Consider the following 22,626-nt stretch of genomic DNA (forward strand, 5'->3'; position numbering starts at 1 on the left):
ATAACTATAAAGAAAATCGTGGGTCACTTACGAGTAGTATATTAGGTCCCTTTTGGGTCGCAGGTGCAGGCGGAGGAGCCGGAGGGACAATGAGATATAGTAAAATACTCGGGATGGGGAGAGACAATGACATATAGTAAAATACTCCAGGCGCAGACCAGAGGGAGATCGACATACAGTAAAATACTCCGGAGGGGGGGTGGGGATGGTGATGGGGAGGTGGCGCAGGCGGATGGGGAGTAGGTCAGTAGGTCAGGTGAGGGGGTGACCTTGTGACGTAATCACCATCGGTGACATAGTTACGTAATTTATTTTTAATGAGTTTTTTATTTTGATTTTAATTAATTTGATTTTAATTAGTTTAATTTTTAATTAGTTTGAATTTTTTATTTATTTTGTTTTTAATTTTAATTATTATTTTTTTTTTAATTAGTTTAATTTTTGAAATTTAATTTTTTAATTAGTTTAATTATTATTTTTTAATTTTAATTTTTTAATTAAATTTTATTTTTTAATTTTAATTAATTTTATATTTGTTTATCTGTTTTTTTTATTTATTTGTTGTTTATTTGATTTTTTGTTTTTTTGTTTATTTGTTGTTGCTTAAAATAAGCGAGTAACGCTTACGTGTACAGAAATAGAAAGTTCTTTGTGTCGGGTCCCAACAACCATTAACCACATCTGGTACACATCAATCCACACATCAAAGAATTTCGACTCGCTCGCTGGTTTCGCCCGTGACAGCTCAGTTTGATTTATGACCGCACACACTTAACGGAGGCTCTAGGGCTTTTTTCATTACCTTGTTTTTAGGTGTTCTGGTACTAGCATTCTACACCTTTTTGAGATACACGTTTACACATTCACACACACACACACACACTAAAATTAGAACAAAAGTCTTCTGATATTTTATTTATTTATTAACGTTTTTTTCCAAGCCATCAAAGGCTTTTAAATATCATGCTGTAAACTTAACAAGCGTTCAAAACATACTCGACTCATAGTAATATGGGTGAGGTGGGCGAGCAGGTGGGTGAAGGGGGAGCAGGTGGGTGAAGGGGGAGCAGAAGCAGGAGTAAAGGATAGTGGGTGAAGGGGGAGAAGGTGGGTGAAGGGGGAGCAGGAGTAGAGGATATATAGTAAAATACTCCACCACCTGGGTGAGGTGAGTGAGGAGGTGGATGTTAATTTTAATTTCATTATTTTTTCATCATCTGTTAACTTTAAGGTTCTGTAACTCTATATATTTAAATACATTTTTTATTCAACCGAGTTTACTTTCCATAACGTAAGCACATGTAAAGGGTATTAATTAGTTTACAAGGAGAGTAATACAACCTGCTTTCACAACCATAAAGAAATAACGATTGGTAATTTGGAGTGGAAATTCATACTAGGTCGGTAAAGGCGGAGATAACTCATCGGTATACATTATCATGGTGACAACAAAAGCGACCCTTATTTTATTTACATGAAAGAGTGTTTTCCAAAAAGTGTCACCATTCCGTTGTCATTTTCGCAGCTGGGTTTATTTTAAGTGCACCCCGTGCAAGCTTGTTTACATTTAAAAAGACGTGTCGCGTGTCGTGCTCACGTATCTTCCCTAATAGACAAACGAGAGGAAAGACAACTGTTCTAAAATTAGCACAGTCTTGTTAACACCCCCGAGTAACGTCCCTTGTGAAAAAAACGCTCGTCAGAATGCTTTACTAAACATTCAATTTCTTTAACAAGTTAAAAAATAATTTAGGAAGACAATGGTTAACAACATTAAGACGCCTCCCTTTTTGTTTTCTGTGACGACAACTAAAAACAAAATTAAAAAACTCATTTAAAACGCATTAAAAACAAATTACGTAACTAGGTCACCGATGGTGATTACGTCACAAGGTCACTCCCTCACCTGACCTACTCCCCATCCCCATCCCCCTGCGCCACCTCCCCATCCCCATCCATATCCCCCTCCGGAGTATTTTACTATATGTCATTGTCCCTCCGGACTGCGCCGGCGCCTGCTCCTGGAGTATTTTACTATATGTCATTGTCCCTCCCCATCCCGAGTATTTTACTATATCTCATTGTCCCTCCGGCTCCTCCGCCTGCGCCTGCGACCCAAAAGGGACCTAATATACTACTCTTAAGTACCTATTGGATACCTTTACTAACATTTGAGAAGAGACCCACGCTTTTCTTTATAGTAGTGTATAATTTATTTTCAACTTTTTAGTGCATTATTACATAAAAGCGTGTTATTAAAACGTTTTTTTAATGAATTTTTTTTTCAGTACTTTACGTGTTTTATTTACAATAGTTACATGCCTAAAAACCATTGTCAAGTTTTAGCTAAAGTTTCAGTAAAGTATTATGAAATGGCGTAGTCTAGTGGTAAAGAACTAGACTGCTGACCCGACTAAAAACCAACGCGCGCCTATTGAACGTGATGACGCGCTTTTGACGTAGAGCACCCCCCCCCCCCTCGCTCCACGCTCAACACGGCCGTGATGACGCGTGTGAATAGAACTGCCTACTTATTCGGTCAAAATTTTTATTAATTCATAAAAATTTAATAAGCGACCAATTAAGTCAAATTGAATGTCACGATGCATTGTCTTCATGTCTTGACCCACGTACCAACTACGAACCGTACCTGTCAGTTAGAAGTACCTGCAATTTCCCACGGGCGTTTCGATCTAGACAGACAGACAGACAGACATAGGAAGTGAGTTAAATAAAAGCTTGTAATAAAAATAATTAAAAACAAGAAACAAATTTTAAAAATTAAAAACAAGCGAAAAAAAAAATCGATAGACTTGTTATGAGGTTTTTAGCAACAGATGGCGCTTCGCGGAAGCCTGCTCCCGCCTCAATATTTTACTAGATGTCTTTGTCCCAGGCCGCCACCACCATGATACACAAAGTGGGCCAATATACTACTTGTGATTCAGAAGTTTAAAGTATGTTTTAAGTGACAATTGACACCAGAATCTAGATCTAGATCTGTATCTGATTTACTAAATGACAATATTGTAGTTCTTTCGGTATGTAGACCTAACAAAATGAAAGCCACTCTGCAGTATTTATTCTTCGGCTTTGTTTGCCACTGTAACCTTGACCCAAAAAGCTAAAAATAGACCGGTGTGTTGACGAACCACCCGTAACCACCTAGGTGAACCACTCTCTCTAGCAGAATTTACTCGGCATAGGCTAAATACTGGGCCTGATGTCCTGCGCATTCGGTAATCTCACGATATAGCGTCGGAAATTATCGGGTAATGTTTGTTGAGTTTCGGTAACATTCGTTACTGTAAACCATCGTTTATTTTACCGTTGAAATAAAAATAAAGTCAAGTGCATTAAATTAATAATTTAACTTAATTTAAGGTTGAATTGACAGAAAATTAGCAACAATTAGAAAATTTAAATATTATTAATAAAGTCGAGTGTAATAATTATTTTTTTTTAAAGAAACAAAAAAAAAAAACTTGCAGAATATTTCCGACAACTAGATCTAGATCTACATCTAGTAAAATAATTAATGAGACGATTAAATTTACTTGTTAAAAGTAGTAAGAACTAGAACAATGGGTAATCTATCGTTTTGAGTACGTAAAATCGCCCGCGGCTATTAATGTACGAAAACGTTACCTCATTGTCAAGGCTGTAATAGAAGTATATTGTGATATGTTTATGTCAAATATTATAGATAAATGGATAATAAACCTAAATCAATGGCTAAATATATCAATATAGGCCAGAAATTAACTTTAAACAGCAGTGTCTGCAAGCAAGATTTGCTATATAAACAGCAGCCATTTGTAAAATAGAGTGACTTCCGCCTGAATCTTGCGTTTTAGTCTATAAAAATAAAACTTTTACAAAGATGGCTGCTATAGTAAATGAGCATGGTTGCATCTGTTGGAAACATCGCTAGTCTTCATTTATTACTGAAAAGTTTTAATTCAATTGTTTAAAAACAGGTACATAAATGAAACAAGGAAACATTTTTGTATTTTTAAAACAAATCCTCCTCAAAATGTGAAATAATTATTAAAATGTAAGGAGTCACCTGTTTTTCACATTACTAGTCGCGGGCGATTTTACGTACCCAAAACGATAGATTACCGAACAATGTTTAGTAGCAGCAATATTTTGACACATACTTTTAAAATAATTAGAAATACAAAATAAATAGCTAAACAGTATTTAAAATGCAACTAAAATCAATCGATACAAATTTGTAAACATTATGTACGAGATAAATTGCCCGTTGAGGAAGGATACAACGGGCGCTAGTGATAGTGCTATCTCTTTTCTCTAAACTAAAACCAAAACCAAAATCACCAGCTTAATTAAATTAACCGGAAACGAAAAATGACATTGAAAACGGATTTTTAACCAGAATCGGTACTTAAATCGGATTTAAGATTGTTACTGCAAATTGATATTATTTATAGTCGTAGACCCTACCGCTAACCCTTGCACCTAATCTCAATCGTGACTAAAGTCGCATTTAGAGTTTCTTTTAGCCGACTCTACTTGCCCCCCCCCCCCCACACACACACACACCCCAAAGCACATCTACCGTCCCATTCAACAAAATAGAATTTATATAGAAAATATACTTTCACCAGTGTCCGCCCCTTGCCAGAAAATTTAGTCCACCCGCACCCCTAAAAATTTCAAGTAACTCCCCCCCCCCCCCCTCCGAGAGGAAAAAAGTTTGAAAGAAACACTGGTCGTATTTGTAGATCATACAGACTAAAGGTAGAGCCTACTTCTACAATTTAGACTCGTTACATCGTTTCCTACTTTTGGCCGATAAACCTCACTCGCACAGACAGTGTTCATTCGGATATTTTTTCGGGGGTTGGGCACTTGAATTTTTACAGGGGCAAATAAAATTATCCGTTGCGGGGGAGCCCGACACTGGTAAAAGTATAATTTCTACATAAATTATATTTCGTTTTTTTTTTTTGGGGGGGGGGGGGGGGGGAGTTAGAAGTTCTACCCGGGGGTGGGGGGTAAATGGGCTTCGCCCCTACCCGAAGAGCTGCATGAAAGAAACTCTGCAAGCAAACCACTTTTAAGATTAGACACATGAATTAGAGTATCGATGACGTCATTTCTTGATTTAGGAAAAAAGTCACAGGAAAAAAAGTCACAGGAAAAAAAGTCGCGGGAAAAAAAGTCACAAATATATATTTGCATGGAATTTGTTAATACTTTTATGTATTAAATATTAAGAGAGTGCAAATTAACTAAGGATTAATTAACTAAAATGTAATGTAATGTGTGTAGGTTGTATACGCATAGTAATTTTTATAATTCATCTAAAAATATTTAATATGAAGTATGTAGATTGTAATTATGTTAAACATAATATTAATAGCATTTAATAAAATGCTCCAAAGTCCACGTTTTTCACCGTTTTTTTTAAATACCAACATCTGACTTACTGCCCTCAACTCATCGCATCAATAGTTATGCTTAGTTCAACCACCTTAACTGCCAACATTTTTCACGCTCATTACATAACAAAGCGTAGGATCAAAACAGAAAGCCGACAAGGTTCAAAGGCTGTCATTGACACAAAACGTGAACAACACACAATATGTTCGGACAATGCATACAGAGGAGAGGCTGGGAGAATAGATTACGGCATAACATACGCAAAACACAATGATGTGCCTAAATTTCTTTTATAATTAATTTTTCTCCCTCGTTTCTATACTACTAAAACTCACGTTTGTTTACATGTTTGAATATTTATTATTATTTTTTTGTCTGATTGGCTACTGGAGAGAATCTGCACTGTGTAGAGCTGTAAAATAGTATATAGGTAGAGAACAATTTTTTTTTCAGACAGACTGTTAATCACAAATTTATTTAAAGACGTTAATTAATTTATTGATTTATTCATAGGTAGATTAATCACATTAATTTTAAAAGTTTTAACATTGACTTTACTTTGTGGGAATAGTGACGTCACATGATTTGTTTACTTTTTAGTGCAATAAATGACGGCTTCAAACCAAGATTTAGTTGCCGATTTAGATGTCTAACGCGTTCTTAAACTAATTTTCTGTTGGCTATAACTTTAACAATACGTCCGTTTGCTATTTTTATTATGTTTCAACACTATTATCAATGTTTTAACACTTCTTTTTATTTTATTATACAATACATTTCTCTACGATCAACTGTCGAAGGAAGAAAAAGTTTAGATCTAAATCTAGGTCATCTAGACTTAACGTAAATTCTAGATCTAGACTTAATGTAAATTCTACATCTAGAATCTATTTCAGGCCTTAGGGGTCATCCTTAAATGACGTCACGTATTTTTGACGATTTTACATCCCCCTCCCCTCCGTCACACGTCGTCACAAAAAGCCAGACCCCTCCCCCTAAAATGACGTCACATCTCAACCTACAACCCCCCCCCCCCCTCAAAATTGCAGTTGAATTTTTTTAAAGCATCGATATTTTTCTAAAATCTTGTCTAAAATATTACAATTTATTAAAACAGTTACCTAAAACGCGAAATAACGTCTAAAATTCGTTTTCGAACATTGCTTTTTTATAATGCAAAAATGTGACGTCGCAACATATGAACCCCCCCCCCCCCCCGTCCCCCTTATCACACATCGTCACAACATTGCGGACCCCCCTCCCCCATACGAGTGTGACGTCATTTATGGATGACCCCCTAATTATTTTATATAAATCTTTGTTTAGCTTCAATGATCATCTAATTCCAGAACAGTGGCGTAGGCAATCGATACTTGTACTCGATGTCTCCGACTACTAGTTGCGCAGTTCTAACGTACAGTCCGTTTAATAAACATCTGCATCCTATCAATCAAAGTTGACAGGCCGTCTGAATCCCCTCGTACCGTTTCCCAAAATAGCACGCGTTGGCTTTGAGATTGTTATCATTCCGATCTAATAAGCCACCTGCTATCAGTTGCATCAGACTGTAATACTGCGTCTCGGCTTATCGTTCGTTATCAGATTTGTAACTAGTAGCTAGGCCTACCCTAGTTACATATATATATATATATAGCTGATCTGTAGATCTAGAGAAATTTATTGTATATTAAAATAAAAAGAAGTGTTAAAACATTGATAATGGTGTTGAAACGTAATATCTTAGTGGTTAGCACATTAGGTTACCATGCGAAAGCATGGGTTCTAGACATGTCATTGTTTTTGTTTTAATTCTTTTTTTTTATTTTAGTTGTGAATGATAATGTTGCCTTTGCCTATAGGAACTTAGCGAGACACAGGGCAGTTGAAGTTCACCTGTTTCTTTGTCCTCAGTATATAACGTGGATAGTGTGGTCAGAACCATGCTCGGCCGGAATCTTTTTTTTTTTTTTTTTAAAGATAAAACACGTTGTCTGAGACAAAAAAGTGTTGGTTAGGTGTAAAGTTCACCTGTGACGACAGCATATGAAGAGATAGTGTGGTCAGACCCACGCTCAGCCAAAATCTAAATTTTCACACACAAAAACATGTCTGAGTTGGGAGGACACTGGGCAGGTGAAGTAGAGTTGACCTGTTTTTGTGACCTGAGCATATGAAAATATTATGTTGCAGCCCCATGCTCAGACGAAGTCAGTGTTTTTAAAAGACAAAAACGTCTGATGTGTGACGCCTTTTTTAATGTGGGGGTCTCGGGTCTGGTTATTTTGTGATGATTAGTGACAGACGTGATGTCATGTATGGATGACCCCCGAAACCCACAGTTATCTAACTAGATAACGGGTAGTCTAGTATTTAACTAAATACGTAACAAAAGTTGAGATTGTTGTGTAAATTATCTTAGAGTATTTTTTACTTACAATTGTTTTAAACCATAATGCTTTTAATGTATATAAATATTTAAAAAAAATACAACCCACAACAATACACATACAAAATTTTACAATTCTTAACAGATAAATCAAAATATTTCTAAAAATATTTTTGTGACTTTTTTTCTGTGACTTTATTTCTGTGACTTTTTTTCCAATAAAATTTTCGAAAAATTTTTCCATTGTGACTTTTTTTTGTCTTTTTTTCCTAGCAAACACTGACTTTTTTTCTGTTCTCCCATTTCTTTTGATTTACACTATTTCCGGTGGTTTCCGGAACGGCTCGACCAACTACGCCATGGTTTACTATTTTTTACTGCTGTACAATTCCGGAATAATAAAAAGGACGCTAGGCCGAGCCTATACTATATTGTGAATTTTACCGCTCATTCTACCACTTCGTGCGTAAAGAGTGGACTAAGACCTAGGACAGACTAGGTAGTACCCCAGACTAGGCCTAACCTCGATCTTGACAAACGGAAACATTGTTCACGGTAAGCTTCGGGGCTGATTTTTTTTTTCGGGCAGGTATTTAGACCAGGCCTAGTCTAATAGATCATTTTATTGCTCTCTAGAATTCCAAGGTCTGGAAAGCTAATTCGGTAAGGGATAAATCTAGTCGAATAGAGTTTCAATAGAGAGATAGAAAATAGATCTAGAATCTAGATCTAGTTCAAAATTATTTCTAGAGATCTAGATTCTAGAATAGATCTGGGTACGTATGGGGTAGAGTCTAATCTAGATCTAGAATCTAGAAGATCTAGAGAGGTCTAGATTTTCTAGATTCTGAGTGTAGAAAATCCATGCAGTAGAATCTAATGGACACCAGCGAGTTGACGAGATTCCTTCCATATTTATTCCATAATGTTGTTGACATGGAATAAAAACGTGCTTTTTAGATTTAGACCGTAAAAAAAAAAAACTTAAGCCTAAAATTAATTTAGAAATTTTATATTTTTAGAATAAATGCTAGATATAGATCAGAGTAGATCTAGATCTATAAATTAATTAAATTTACTAGGCCTATAAAAGTTGCAAATCCAGAGAACTTGAAAATAATTTGTTGAGTTTAAGTTTAAGGCTACATTTCTATTTATTATTTATTTTCATCAAGCCTAAGTTATAACCGGATGTTTCACTTTCGTAAGACAAATATTGATTGGCTGTACAGTTACTTAGTGATCGATAACTAGATCTAGATGTCTATTTGTTTACAAAACTTTGCAGATCAAGTTTTTAAATAACAATGCAAATTTAAAACCCCATGGCCTAGTTTTCTATTTTTAGCTTACAATGTGTACAATAAAATTTATGACGGCCTATCCAATAGCAGGATGCCATTGTTTATGTCGCCATTACACGTGAAAACCAAATTGTTTTTGCTTTTTTTTAAAATTACCGAAAATATTAAAAACATCAAATACATCCAATCTTTAGTAAAGTCAGAAAAAAACCAGACAGGCAGGATTTTATAACCATATTAATTGTAACTAGATCTACGCTGTGCAAGATTCATAAATTATAAAATTAATTTATGGACCTCTCAAATACCTTTGAGACTTTTCTCGCTGGTGTCCATTTAAACTTTAAACTAGATCTACTTGATCTAGAATATAGATATCTAACTAGATCTAGATCTAGAAATCTAGATATTTAATTTATAGGCCTCTCTTAGATCTAGATTCTTTCTAAATTAGTCTAAGTCAGTAGAATCTAGATTTAGATCTAGATCTAGTTACAATCTAGTAGATCTACTAGATTTAGTAGATTCTAGATGTCTAGGCCAAAATAGATAGATTAGTACTAGATCTAGATGTAGATCTAGATCTAGATTCTAGTAGATCTAAGTCAATAAATTATACTTAATTATAATATAGGCCATAGGCCTAGTAAATTGTAGACTAACAAAAGTTGATGAGAATCCTTCCACCCATCATCATATTGTTGTCATGAATAAAATTTTAAATCTAGGCCTTGAACTAGAATCTAGATCTATATAATATTATTTTCATGAAGCCTAAGTTAAGTTAATCCAATGTTTCACTTTTGTAAAACAAACATTTATTGGCTGTACGTTCTCTGTACAGTATACAGGAGCTCTGTGATAGAAGTGATACTGAAAGTTAGGCCTATTTGTCTACAAAACTTTGCAGATAGGCCCTAAATTTTTAAAATAACAATGCTGTTTTAAACCGCATTACCTAGATCTGGTTCTGTCATTAAAGTTTACATTTTGTAAAGGCCTAATCTTATTAAAATTTATTCTCGGTGGCCTCAGCTAATATAAGATTAGATAGATCTAGAATAGATAGATATCTACACTTAACTAGATTACAGCTCAAGAATGGACACTAAGACGTTGACGAGAATCCTTCCATCATATTGTTGGATTAAAATCGTGCTTTTTTAGATTAAGTCATCAAAGAGTCCTTCATTTTAAAAAGAAAAAAAAACACTTGAGCCTGAAAATAATTCAGAAATTTAATATTTTTAGAACCAGCCAAGTTAAACCAACGTTTAAAAAGTTGCAAATCTAGAGACCTTGAAATTTTTAAGTTTAAGACTAAATTTAAGATCTTAAGTAGACCTACATTTCTATTTGTTTTCATCGAGCCTAACTATAACCCTGAGTTAAACTTTCATAACTTTCAATTTTTTAAAACATTCCAGTAATATTAGGCCTAATAAACAAAGATTATAGTCATTACTACTGTTATCTCCCTTATTATTGAATAGTTATTTTTTAATTAATTTTTAATGTCTCAAATAGTATCTGATTAGGGGGTCGGCGTGGTCGAGTCGGTAAAGCTCATGGTTGCTAAACCGAAAAGTCTCGAGTTCGAACCCTCGGGCAGATGAGGCTCGTTAGCTGGGGACAGCCACTCTTCTAGGAGAGACAACTCCAAAATTAAACAACTGCTGCCTTGTAGTTTGTTCTTGGTTTGACAAAGCAAATCCAAAAAGAAAAGCAGGCTGAAATCGGAGTCAATGGCCTCAATGGCGCATAACCAATTGACACGTAACGCTTAATTGTGTTGGAGGCGTGATCGAGTCGGCTAAAAAGCTCATGGTTGATAAATTCGAACAAAGTCTCGAGTTCAAACCCACTGGCAGATAAATCTCGATCCCCTTCAACACTAATAATTAAGAACGAAGAAGAAGAAAGTATCTGATTACATTAAAATATAATAAAAAAAAATTTTGTCAATGGAAATCAATTTATACGGAAAATTTGATACAAGTCCATGTGTGGGTCAAAATTTATATAATGGAATGTGTGGAAATGCTTCAAATCCACAAATTGGCATTGTGACCATAATAAAATCTTACAAAAATGGCCTTTGTGGAAAAATGTCTAATCAGTACTTAATACTGAATTTTAGCTAATCAGTTTTGAAATTTTAAAATTTTATTTAGTGTTTTATAAAAAAAAGTATCATAGAATTATCAAACTATACTTTGTAATCTTAGCCATTTTTGAGATTTAGTTATGTGCAATATTTTCTGTACATTTATGTTATTATCCTTTGTTTCCAAAACAGACTGCCTAATTTTAAAGTAAAATCCTTGAGAAAGTGACAAACAAGCAAATGCATTCTGTGGATCTACTAAGAAGATGAATAGCAAAGATCCTACCTCATCAAGTAATGCTCTGCTAGAAATTACTAAAGTCTTTAGTCTTGCCGATAGCATTACTATCAATGATGATCCTCAAAGTCCACCAGTATCCAAGATACAAAAAAACACCAAAGAAAAAAGTGCACACCTTATACCAACAAATGTTCCACTTCAGTCTGAGCACAGGGGGGCTGGGAGAAGAAATTCTGATGATCCATATGAGGTTCATGCAGCAGAAGATCCTGTTTTCAGTCAGACAACCAGTACAGCTGTCCCAAATGCCTCCACAGCCGTGCCAGTAACTTGTTCCAGTGTGCCCAAAATTTCAGTGCCTGAAGTTATTGATGTTGATGAAGAAGATCTAGATGATTGCAAACTGGTCAAAATTGATCTTAGTCAGCGCAAATTTCCTTTTGCCAAAAAGTTCCAAAACACTGAGGTCATCTGCCTCGCTGAGGACAGCGATGAAGGTGAAACAGAAGCTAGCGCTTGCCATGCTTCTAAAAGCAGTAGAGAAAAATGTGGCAATACGGCACCAGTTGTTACATCTACTGACATATACATTGACAGATCAGGGTCACCAGAACTTGATATGGAAGTAGACGTAATTAATGAAAATATTTCATATACTTATCCAGCCCAATTGCCAACACCTGAAATAGAAACAGATGTGATCAAAGAAAATATTTCTGAGCCATCAAAATCCCAAGCACTGAAACAAGATTTAGTAAAGTACAATACATGTATAGATAATGTTGTAGATAGTATGAGTACAGAAAATCGTACCAATCTTGTGAGTAACAGCATCCCTCCAGTCACTTTGGCAGAGAAAACTTTTCCCCATGGTAAAGCATCACACTGTGTGATCTCCTCATCCACCACCCTTGTAAATGATGCAGACAATGTCAATCCAGTCATCCCAATTGCATTACATGTTAACAGTACTGTGGCAGACGCAGCGAGTGACGTGGCAGTTGGAGGCTTTTTGTCATTGCAGAGTTTACCTGTACATTTTTCTGACACTGTTGTCATGAATGCTTTATATTCAGACTCTCAACACCCTTTAAAGCTTCCAGCAAGCCAAACATATGCTGCTATAAGACAAAAGCTTTCGAATTTACCCCAGGAAAATGCCATGGAGAAATCAGGAACCAGATTGTTACCCTGTAAAATATGCTCTATGGCGTTTGAAAATAGGTTAGCACTTGTGGAGCATACAGTCACATGTCACAAACCAAAACAAGATGCTGTCATTAAGCCTGAGGTCTCACTTTCTGAGCTTACTGCCAGTAGTTGCAAATCTAAAGAAGATGCTGTCATTAGGCCTGAGCTATTACATGTGGAGCATACTGTCTGTAGTCACAAATTTAGTCGATTTCCAATCCTTATGACTCGATTAAGAAAATCAAATGATTTCAAAAGCACTTCCAATGGCCTTAAAAACACATCTTTGCCTCCTGTAATGACAACAAGTGGTGTAGAAAATGCAAGTCATGCCATCATTGTGGGAGACAATCTGATAACTGCTCACTCCCGTCCTGAAAACCTGACAACTACTCTTCCCAAAACAAATGTCCATCCAGTTGAATGCCACAAGGAGAATGAGCCTGAAAACAGCTACAACTCATCTCATCAAATAGAGGGCCCTGGTAGCAGCATGACACACTACAAAAGTCTTACTGGCTCTGGTCAAACTGAGGGCAGCACGACACACTACAAAAGTCTTACTGGCTCTGGTCAAACTGAGGGCAGCACGACACACTACAAAAGTCTTACTGGCTCTGTTCAAACTGAGGGCAGTAAGACACACTACAAAAGTCTTACTGGCTCTGTTCAAACTGAGGGCAGTAAGACACACTACAAAAGTCTTACTGGCTCTGGTCAAACTGAGGGCAGCACGACACACTACAAAAGTCTTACTGGCTCTGTTCAAACTGAGGGCAGCATGACACACTACAAAAGTCTTACTGGCTCTGTTCAAACTGAGGGCAGCAAGACACACTACAAAAGTCTTACTGGCTCTGTTCAAACTGAGGGCAGCAAGACACACTACAAAAGTCTTACTGGCTCTGGTCAAACTGAGGGCAGCAAGACACACTACAAAAGTCTCACAGACCCTGGTCAAACAGAGGGCCCTAGTACTAGTAAGACAATACAAGAGAAAAGTCTTCCTGGCACTGGTCAAGCTGACAGCTGTGTTAAGACCCCGCCAGATGTTCTACAAGAGGATATCAAGATCAACTGCCCATCCTGCCACTACCCCTTTGGCACCACTGCTGAAAGAAATGAACATCTAGTACGAGAAAAAAAGTGTGCACATGTTCTTAGCTCCTTCTGCGCTTGTTGTAGCCTGCACTTGAGCTCAGCAGCTGAAAAAGAAAGACATTTGTTGAATTTTGATGAGTGCATGGTGCAGGAACTGGTACTTAAGATAAAAATGAATGAAAAAATTGAAAGCCCCAGTTTGAAGAAAAATTCACCAGTTGAAAAACCTCAGTCAGCTACAGAACAGAGATCTTCCAATCAACAGACACTCCCTGTCAGCTCAGGCCCCACTGCCCACCCTCCACAAAAAAAACCTCAGCCAGCTACAGAACAGAGATCTTCCAATCAACAGACACTCCCTGTCAGCTCAGGCCCCACTGCCCACCCTCCACAAAAAAAACCTCAGCCAGCTACAGAACAGAGATCTTCCAATCAACAGACACTCCCTGTCAGCTCAGGCCTCACTGCTCACCCTCCACAAAAAAAACCTCCCGCCATAAAAATTGCATTTAGGAGATCTGCTAAATTACATAAACCTAGATCTGAAATCCCAGTTGAAAAAACAAACAAGTCTAAAAACACAATCACAAGTGCAACTGGCCTCGTCAGTGACAAGAAGTGTGTGTCCCCTGTAAACCTGGGCATACACACTTCTAACCAGACAAGTCAACAAGCCATTCATACCCAGCAGGCAGAACCTTGTAAGATGAAAAACCTAAAGATAGTTTTGCAGCATGTGTCTGTCATGTGCAAGGTTTGTAAAAAGACTTTCAAAGATAGCTTTGAGTTTTCTAAACACCAGGATATTTCTGAAGCATGTAAACAGAAAGAATGTGTTGAATCAGAAGTGTTGGTCTCACCTTCCCCAAAAAACTGTCTTCCTAACTTGTCCAGTAGTTCACTTTGTGCCGAGCAAGGTGCAGTCCCAGCTCCACCACTGGTAGAATCTGATCTGGAGTTCTCTTCAGAGGAAGACGTGTCCAGCTACAGCTCCAGTAGTGAGGCTGGCACTGTGGAGTATAAATGTAAAATTTGCAAGAACTTATTCTCTCACAAGTCCAGTTTCAAAAAGCATGTCAAAACACATAATCCGCATATTGCTGAGAAGAAACAAGCCAAGAAAATGCGCTGCAAATGTTGTACCCGCAAGTTTACAGATGATACAGCTCTGCAAGCCCACCTTCTCAAGCGGCGCTTTTGTTTTCTAAATGTTACCAAGGCTTACATGAATCATTCCGTTGACTTCTTTAATTGTGGTATGTGTGGTAAGGTTTACCCAACAGCCAAAGATTTGAGGAAGCATGGTTTTAGAGATATGACCTGTCGCCTACGTCTAGTTGACCTGGTTTTGAAAGAATATAAAGCCAAGGCTGGCACTCCGGCCATCCCTTCTTCAAGCACTGAACAAGTGCTGCCTGATACAACTGTAAGCAGTAGCTCTAAGGACCCCCCAGCTGTCCAGTGTGACAGTATATCTTCTGACCTACCTGCCACTGAGCATACTGCATCTATTAACCCACTTGCTGATCAGCGTAGCACATCTAGTAACTCACGGGTTAGCCAGCCTGATACAGTATCCTGTGACCCACCAGCAATTCAGCATAACACCATTTCTTCTGACTTGAATGTGCTTGACAAGAAACAAGAAAGTAGTCCAAGTACTTCAAATCCTGCAAACGAAAATTCTGCTAATAGGAATGTGTGTAAAAGTTGTGGAAAATCATTTCTTATTTTAAACTTTAGGTATCATTTGTTAAGCAGTAGAGCATGTTATAAATATTATGATGAACACAGAACAGAATGTCCAAAACATTTAGCATTTTGTTTTGAATGCAAAAGAGGGTTCAAAAGTCTGAAAGATTTCTATACCCACAAGTGTGTGCCGTTTGACGTCTGCTGCTCCAGCTGTGGACAGGGGTTTAAGCTTAAATCCCACCTGCGCATGCATTTAGCAAAGTTTGCATTCTGTAGACAAGCTCTGAGCAAGGCAAAGCTGGAACCAACAGCACAAGGATCATTGAAAAGTGCCAGCAGTGATTCTAACACTGTAGCTTCAACACTCCCAGAACTGCAGGCTGTTTCTGTTGTAGCAGATACCTACACATGTTTGCTATGTAAGGCTGAGTTCCCTAACCACAAGGAGTTGTTAGAACATAGCTACCAACATACTGAAGAAAAGCCATACCAGTGTAGTCGGTGTTCTGTTACCTTTTTTCATTTTAATCGTCTAGTTTCCCACGATGGATTTCATAGAAGAATGGACAAAGAAGCTCGCTTGAGTGCTGAAGCTACCCACAAGGATTCAGCCCTGACAGATGTGAAGCCAGCTATCATCAAGCAGGACCTGAGCAGTCCAGATGGGGCAGCTAGAGACTTGTCTAGGCCTGCTGAGAACAGCTACAGTTGTTTGGTTTGCCAGGAGAGCTTCAACATGTTTCATCAGTTCAAAGTTCATGTTAGAAAACACTCTAGGACTTCCTTCTATTCTTGTAGCATCTGCCTGAAAAAGTTTGCTACACAGGATGCTCTTAACCACCATGTTAAACAACATGAGCAGCCAAGAGCTGGAGTCAAAAGAAAATCTATCACAGTCAAGGCACTGGAGCAGTCAGCCAATGTGGTGGAGCAGTCAAGTAGTGCTGTGGAGCAATCAGGTAATGTGGTGGAGCGGTCTGGTAGTGTGGTGAAGCGGTCAGGTAGTGTAGTGGAACAGTCTGGTAGTGTGGTGGAACAGTCACATAGAGGGGAAGATGAGTCCACTAGTGAGGTGGAGCAGCAAAGTGCTGTAGAAATGCCAGCAAGTGCCACTGAGAACTCCACTGTTTGTGCCAAGCCCTCCCTCTCTCCCACCCAGAAAAGAAAACATCTGGATGACGGTGCAGGATGCAGTCAAGGCAAGTCTCTAAAGCTTACAAGTAGCTTATATGGCTGTTTATACTGCCAGCATTATTTTCCCTCTGACCAAGAGAAGAGGAAGCATATGATCGAGTCCAAGGCCTGCAAAGATCAAATGAAGAACACCTTTGATAACAAATTGTATACGTATGCTAACAGAGATAGTGGACAGAATTCTAAGTTGTGTGTATTTTGTGGCGGACACTTTGCAAATATGTTTGCACACCTCTTGGATTCAACATGTTTTCAAACATTAGAGCAGTCTGTGATCGATCACAGAAAACTTGAGAAGTTAGGAGTTAAAGCGGAAACATGTGCTGATGTTGCAAAACCTGCAGGGTCTCTGCCTGCGTTTCCCTGCATAGTGTGTAAGAGAAGTTTCGAGAAGGAAGGTTTCTTAAAACAGCATATAAAGAAACATATGTCGATGTTTAAAAATGAGTTGACAGATATTGAAGGCGACATCGCCTTTGATGAGCACCTTTACTGCCACATCTGCTTGAAATATTTAAAAACTGTGAATTTTGTGAAACAGCATGTGCTGCTAGGTCACTGCACCAAACCCATATCCCGCAGTGTGTACCAAAATGTGGTTTGTAAAGCTGGTGCTTATTGGTGCAATATTTGTGACATCAAGTTTGAGTCTAGTAAATATGATGATCTGATCACACACATGTATGAGAAGCACAATGAAGGCACCAGCAAGCTTTTAAGTGTGTTCAACAGGTTGAGTGGCAGTCTGAAAGCTCAGTTAAAGAAAGCTGCAAAACAACCCAGCAAATTCTCCTGCACACTCTGTGGTATCACCATCCTTACCACAGGGAAAAGGGCTCATTACAACATGCATGTGAAAAGAGTTTTAGCTGAATTGAAGAGCCGCCCCATCAGCTCAGAGGTCATCTGTCCCATCTGCCAGCATAGCTTTAACTCCGCTAAAGGTTTGAAACGTCATCTTCAGCGACATGACATGAACGACATTGCAGATGCTAATGTAGGTGCCAACGTGTTTTGTCGCATTTGTAAAAAGCACTTTTCAAGTTCAGAACTACTGAAGGCACATGTGGAAACTTGTCATCTAATTGAGTTGTCATGTAACTACTGTGATGGAATATTTTCTACAAAGAGAACCCTCAGAAGACACATCAGTAGAGTACACAAAGAGTTGAATATAGCTGAAAATGAAAAAAATTCTGATCAGACTGGAGGGTCTACTGTTGGAATGGATCAGGTTAATGGGTCTAATGTTGACAGTATAGCATCCAGCATTGTAAAAAAGGAGTCAAAAAACTGTGATGACCATGATTTAAGCAATCCACATCCTTGCCAGCAAGGTGATCAGTCTTCTCAAGGGGCAGCAGCTTTAAAACTGCACACAGTAGACATAGACCAGAAGCAAGCACCTGGTCCAGAGCCTCTCAGGGACAACCTGTCACATGGTAAGCTTGATACAATCAAGTCAGTTGAACAAATAAAAACCAATTCCATCAGTCAAGTTAAGAAGGATTTGGAAGGAGAATCTTCATCATTAGCCAAGGGGAACTCTGTCAAATGTAGTGTCTGTCTGAAGGCTGTCAGTGCTGTAGAATACTATGACCATCTTTCAGGTCTACACAACTGGACTGCAGACACAAATTATACCTGTTCTTTTTGCCATGTCAGGTTTCCCTACAAGTATTTGCTTAATGAGCACACAATTCAATGTAAAAGTAATTTCCAGTGTAAACTTTGTGATAGAAAAAATTTACAAAACTTGAGAACCCATGTCATTCATTTCCATAAATATGATTGGAACAGTTACATCAGTCAGTTTACAGTGCCAATTATCGCCATAGATAACGGTGGTCTTGAGATTTCTAATCTTGGCGTTGGGTTGGTGCCCCAGAGTAGCCTGAAAGTGTGTGGGTTGTGTGGGGTGGGGTACACTCAGCTGTCCGAGTATACCACCCACATTCACACCCACATCAAGAGGTGCAGCGTCAAGCTTCATGCTCTAGACCAACCTGAGGATACAAGACATGATCCACCAAGTGCTGAGACATCTGAGCAAGGTCAGGCATCTGATTGTGATAGTGTTCCAGCTGCTAGTGCAGAAATCCTTCCATCAGAGCAGCATGGCAAGCTGGGACCAGCTGACACAACACCAGCTCTAATGAACACATGTCATCCTGAGCTCAACTATGACCTCACAAATGAAATAAGTGCACAGGGGGATATAGCTGAAGCATTGGACGAAAATTCACTGGAAACTGTTGCACCTTCACTCTGGGATTCTGAGAGCTCCAGTACAGAAGATAACATTGCCTCTTCAATGAATACAGAAAGCCCTGATTCACAGGAAACAATTGCCCCTTCAGTAATTACAGAAAGCCCTGATTCACAGGAAACTGTTGCCCATTCATTCTGGGATTCAGAGAGCCCATGTTCAAAAGATAACATTGCCCCTTCATTCCTTACAGAAAGCCCTGATACACCAGAGTATGTAGCCCCTCCAGTGTGTAATCCAGCTTGCCCTGATCCACAGGAAGAGATAGTTACTGTAGCACAGGAGAAAGCTCCAAGCAAGAAAAGAGAGATGTGCTCAGAGGATCCCCTGCCCAGCAAGAAACAAAAGCTCCTGTCCAATGGACACATAGATTATCAGTTTGATGACCTCCCTGAGCTGGTCATTGAGAAACAAAATGAAGATACCCCAGTACCAAAGAATGATCTAGAACTTCCAGACTTTGTCTTTAAGAAACAACCTGCGGATACCTCCCTACCAGATTCATCACCTGACAATTTCCTTGATGACCCTCCTGAGCTGGTCATTGAGAAACAAAATGCAGATACCCCAGCACTAAAGAATGATCTAGGACTTCCAGACTTTGTCTTTAGGAAACAACCTGCGGATACCTCCCTACCAGATTCATCACCTGACAATTTCCTTTTCTCAGGCACTTGTGACCCGCAGACTCGCAATGTCTTTCAGGTCTTCACAGAAAGTGGTGCCACCAATACAACAAGACATGTAGAGGCCATTCCAACAAAACCATTGCAAGAGTCCATTCCAACAAAACCATTACAAGGTGACCTGTCAACTGGGGGGGAAAAAACGCTGAACAAAAATTCACATCCATCTGTGGTCATCTGTAATCAAGAACGAAATGTATTTAATTCTATTCATATTTAACATGGGGACTTTGATGTGTAATTAATAAATGTGCTACATTGCACTGTTGTACCAATTTTTTTTTAATTAGATTTTAGGGAATATTATCTTACAGCTCAGTTATTTCATGATGGTAAAAGGCTTTGTTTATACCCTCATAAAACTTATGAGGTCATCATAGTCATAGTGTTTCTTTAAACCCTCGTAAAACTACAAGTATAAAGATAGTTGTGTGCTTTGTTTTAAACCCTCATATACTACAAGTATAAAGATAATGTTATGATTTATTTGAACCCTCAAAACTATTGTTATGGTTATCTCTTTGTTTAAATAAAACTTGTGTATGGATTATTTATGTCTGGGAAATTACATTAGTCTTTTATCAGTCATCAGAAACTTATCATCATCTTAAAAAATATGTACTTAATAATCATTTTAGCACTAGGGCAAGGGTCGGCAACCTGCGGCTCGCGAGCCGCATGCAGCTCTTTTGATATCAAGATGCGGCTCTCCAGCTCCTTGAACAAATACTAATAATCTTAATAAAAAAAAAAATATTTGAAATAAAAAAATGTTAGTGGCTCTTTAAAATCAGGGAAATTTTGAAAATTGTAACTTTTGGCTCTTCCGCTTCAAAAGGTTGCCGACCCCTGCACTAGGGTCATGCTCACTTGGCCAAACTGGTTGAGCATTCCCAGCAAATAGTCAAGGCCATTAAAAACTGTTGTTTTTTTTTTGTTTGTTCATGAGATTTTATTTTTTGCCTGTTAAATGTGTGAAATTTATCTATGAAGTGAGTTTGATAATCGTAATAGTAACAATCTTCAATTGTCAAGGTTTTATTAATTTCACTTTTTGAAATGTCATCTTATAATAAATGAAAATAGCAATAACAAATGTCACCATACCTAGGCACCTAAACCTCTGCTGTTTTATAGTGGTGTCTTGTTCATTGCATTGCAATTGTTTTTTTTTTATGTACATATTTCAAATTGATACGAACATAAGTAATAATTCTTCTATTTATGTATTCAATGTTTGATTTTTTTTTTCGTCCTCGCTGTTTTTCTACTTTCATGGTTAATAAATAAAATAAAATACATTTAAATTGTTTTCCAATCATAACTCTGTAAATGGAAAACTGAATGGGCTGTAAGTTTCATATGTGCAAAAGTAAACAGCAGTGTAGCATGGGGGTTTCCCCATTTTTTGAACCTCCATTTAAGATTTTAAATGTCATACAACCAGTTACTTTTTAAAATTCATTCTAAGTTCTTTTGAGAATATATCTTCTTGGAGACGATAGAAAACAAGCTGTAAGCGCGCTCCCTACCACCCCTACATGGTCTGGTGAGCTGTAGTTCACGCTAAATATTTACAATGGTAGAGCCGGATTGAATTAGTGACGGCTATTAGGGGCAGATAATTTAGTATTTAAACTATTTGAAACGAAGGGGGTTTTACAATTTCTGCTTGATCTTTTCATTGTCGTCTGTAAACTGGGGCCATGGACGCAGTGTTTCTTCCAGACTTTTTTCTCCTGGGGGGGGGGGGGGGGGGTTAAAAATTAAAAGTATATTTTTTCTATATAATTTTTATTTCGTTCGGGGGGGGGGGGGGACGAATTCGCAAATTATGAATTGCTGATAAGCAGAAAATAAAACAACTAGGTAGCTTTGTGGGTCGGCTCGTACTAAACATTACGTAATTGGCGGTACCAAAATAGAATAGTTAGACCTTGATAGAGCTTGACTAAAGGGGAAGTGGCAGAAGTTTGTACGAAAGAGACGCACAATGTCTGGGTGTGTATGTAAGAAGTGATACATGAAGCAGAAGGCTAGCGAAAGGTGCAGAGATCGTGTTGGGATGATTTGAGATGACGTGTGCGGATAGAAGATCAACACGGCCTAGGCTATGGTGGCCAAGGCTGCTACCAAGGGGTGTTTGATTTGAGGATTGCGACCGGGCTAGCTCACGAAGAGCACCGTTGAACGCCCCGCCGCAGAGAACGATTGGACAGAGACCGGTGTCAGTAGAACATGAGATGTGAGTGGGACAGAGACCAGGTCAGTAGAACATGAGATGTGAGTGGGACAGAGACCGGTGTCAGTAGAACATGAGATGTGAGTGGGACAGAGACCGGTGTCAGTAGAACATGAGATGTGAGTGGGACAGAGACCGATGTCAGTAGAACATGAGATGTGAGTGGGACAGAGACCGATGTCAGTAGAACATGAGATGTGAGTGGGACAGAGACCGGTGTCAGTAGAACATGAGATGTGAGTGGGACAGAGACCTGTGTCAGTAGAACATGAGATGTGAGTGGGACAGAGACCTGTGTCAGTAGAACATGAGATGTGAGTGGGACAGAGACCGGTGTCAGTAGAACATGAGATGTGAGTGGGACAGAGACCGGTGTCAGTAGAACATGAGATGAGAGTGGGACAGAGACCGGTGTCAGTAGAACATGAGATGTGAGTGGGACAGAGACCGGTGTCAGTAGAACATGAGATGTGAGTGGGACAGAGACCGGTGTCAGTAGAACATGAGATGTGAGTGGGACAGAGACCGGTGTCAGTAGAACATGAGATGTGAGTGGGACAGAGACTGGTGTCAGTAGAACATGAGATGTGAGTGGGACAGAGACTGGTGTCAGTAGAACATGAGATGAGTGGGACAGAGACCGATGTCATTAGAACATGAGATGAGAGTGGGACAGAGACCGGTGTCAGTAGAACATGAGATGTGAGTGGGACAGAGACCTGTGTCAGTAGAACATGAGATATGAGTGGGACAGAGACCGGTGTCAGTAGAACATGAGATGTGAGTGGGACAGAGACC

The 22,626-nt window shown here is 38.5% G+C and overlaps 1 protein-coding gene across 4 annotated transcripts; it reads left to right on the forward strand.

Annotated features, from left to right (window-relative positions):
* Positions 1 to 2,866: 2,866 nt before the first annotated feature.
* LOC131948051 (uncharacterized) lies at positions 2,867 to 20,882 on the forward strand. 4 transcript variants are annotated; one of them, XM_059309519.1, is made up of 2 exons: positions 2,867 to 3,272; positions 11,402 to 20,882. In XM_059309519.1, the coding sequence occupies exon 2, from the start codon at positions 11,476 to 11,478 to the stop codon at positions 19,804 to 19,806; it is 8,331 nt and encodes a 2,776-aa protein (XP_059165502.1). In that variant the 5' UTR covers positions 2,867 to 3,272; positions 11,402 to 11,475; the 3' UTR covers positions 19,807 to 20,882. The 4 variants fall into 4 exon arrangements, with proteins under 4 accessions (XP_059165502.1, XP_059165499.1, XP_059165501.1 ...); XM_059309516.1 differs by lacking the exon at positions 2,867 to 3,272 and adding an exon at positions 8,202 to 8,353; XM_059309518.1 differs by lacking the exon at positions 2,867 to 3,272 and adding an exon at positions 8,408 to 8,461.
* Positions 20,883 to 22,626: the final 1,744 nt, after the last annotated feature.

The sequence above is a fragment of the Physella acuta genome, unplaced genomic scaffold (genome assembly GCF_028476545.2).
Source record: "Physella acuta isolate Inbredline_101_S28 unplaced genomic scaffold, ASM2847654v3 ptg000622l, whole genome shotgun sequence".
NCBI classification, from domain to species: Eukaryota; Metazoa; Mollusca; class Gastropoda; family Physidae; genus Physella; species Physella acuta.

Excerpts from the sequence above, each read along its gene's own strand:
- LOC131948051 (XM_059309519.1), top strand. The coding sequence starts at position 11,476 with ATGAATAGCAAAGATCCTACCTCATCAAGTAATGCTCTGCTAGAAATT.